Below are 2,048 nucleotides of genomic sequence, written 5' to 3'. Positions count from 1 at the left end.
GAGAGAGAGAGAGGGATGTATATAAAAACACACAAACAAGCGTATTAAGTTTACAAGAACGTTTTAATGTGTTCAACGTTAAAACTCTATCTTTATTCTGACAATGTATTATATGACATGTCTATCTTGAGAATGAAATATCTGAAGATAAGGTGAGATAAAGTAAGATACGATACGATAATATAAGGTATGATACGATAAGACACGACAGGACAAGACAAGATAAGATAACATATGTTCAGATTGATATCCACGAAGAGGAACTTGCTCTGGCGTGGTAAATAAATTTTAATGTATGCAGACGCTCATGTCAACACGCATGTACTCTCTCTCTCTCTCACACACACACACACACACACACACACACACACACACACACACACACACTCACTCACACACTCACACAAACGCACGCACACACGCAAACCCCCTAGCACGCACGCGCACACACACACACACACGCACACACACACGCGCACACATGATAAATCATCAGAGATCAAATTCTTTATTTAACTTAGCAACGACCTTTTCCTATACGCCCTTAACCACGATGACGAAAAGACTACTTAAAATAATATATGCCAGATACGTACAAGGATGACGTACACTCGCTCATCGTTATGTAAATAAATGGGAGGCATCGAGGTGAAATAAGGCGCTTGTCAAAATAAAGAAATCAAAGAAACTGGCATTCTTCTTTCCGTTTGGCAATTGTATTGAATTTTCGTTGTTTGAACTCAATATCTTTAAGGTCCATTTAAAAACACATTTCTGCGTGGATTTTACTGAAAATGTTGATTTAAGGCACAAAAATGTAAATTCGCGATTTCCTTTGGAAGTCGCTATACTTTGACTGCCATTTCCTCACTAATTTTACATCTGAAAGCAAGCGACCTCAACCTCCTTGAATTTGAAATATCTCAACTTCTATTCATAATACATTAGTATTTTTTCACCGTAATCATGACAAAAGAACAAATTTTATGAAGATACCAATAACTCCAAATGTCCAAAATTTTACGAATTCCGATTCTACCGTGTCGTGATACAAATACTTATTTGTGTGAGTTCTGGGGATTTGTTTCATTGCCTCAGCAGTAATCATTTCCTGAATTTCCTTGTCCGCAATAAATAAAAAGGCTACTCTAACTCAAAATTCATAAGTACCTGGTAAAATAATAACGCACATTAATTTCTCATCTTGTTAAAAATAAACTTCTTCCTGGAAGTGCAGAAGTAAGTCTGAGAGAGCTCTAAAAACATATAACTGACACAATAAATACCAACGACACCCCCAAACTATGTTTTAAATTTAAAAATCAAAGAAATAAACAACAAATATAAAAATAACAAAGCAAAGGTAATTTGAAGATAATGCTTTTCTATGACAACAGTAGGCTACTATGTAAAGCTTACTTTGTCCTGTTCTTTCAAGCCTCGTCCGACCCCGATGTCTGTGATCGACAGAGTGTGAAGCATCGTGCCCCATCTGGAACGGAAATCAGAAGTATAATTTCGAGGTAAAAGTAACAGCAGATAACCCTTCACGTCGAACTGTTTGGCCAAGTGCACAACATACTGAGCCACAGTGGGGGTCACACTGAAGTTTGCGCTCTGTCTTAGAGAAGAGGAAACAGTGAGGTGGGATAGACATAATGGGATATAAAAATTTTACTTTTCCTTGCTCGTTTTTGGATACAGCAACAAGATTTGGAACTTGGAACATTTTGCTCATTTTTGGACACAGCAACAAGACTTAGTACATTTTGCTTTTTTGAGGGGGGGCTCAGCAAGAAGACTTTGAACTCATTGCTCGTTTTGAACAAAACAACAATATTTTGGACATCCCACTTAAACATTTGTTTTGTTTTTTTATTATTTTTTAAATTGTATTTGTTATTTATGTTTCTACCCAGACCATTGACAGGAAGGTAATTTTTTACTTGTTTTGTTTTGTTTTATTTTGTTTTGTTTACAGCAATACAAATTCGTCGTAGTACATTCTCAAATTCAACTAACTAACCTTCTCGTTGTGGGTAAGAAGT

At 36.2% G+C, this 2,048-nt stretch overlaps 1 protein-coding gene across 1 annotated transcript in view; it reads right to left on the bottom strand.

The window, feature by feature from the left end:
* The window catches only part of LOC101855956, a gene marked incomplete in the record, with an annotated part of 111,217 nt that overhangs the window by 7,030 nt on the left and 102,139 nt on the right, over positions 1 to 2,048 (bottom strand). Inside the window, 1 exon segment of the mRNA XM_035970277.1 lies at positions 1,420 to 1,492. Coding sequence (XP_035826170.1) covers positions 1,420 to 1,492 — 73 coding nt within the window.

Source organism: Aplysia californica, unplaced genomic scaffold (genome assembly GCF_000002075.1).
Source record: "Aplysia californica isolate F4 #8 unplaced genomic scaffold, AplCal3.0 scaffold00245, whole genome shotgun sequence".
NCBI lineage: Eukaryota > Metazoa > Mollusca > Gastropoda > Aplysiida > Aplysiidae > Aplysia > Aplysia californica.
This window is presented reverse-complemented; position numbering and strand designations above follow the sequence as displayed.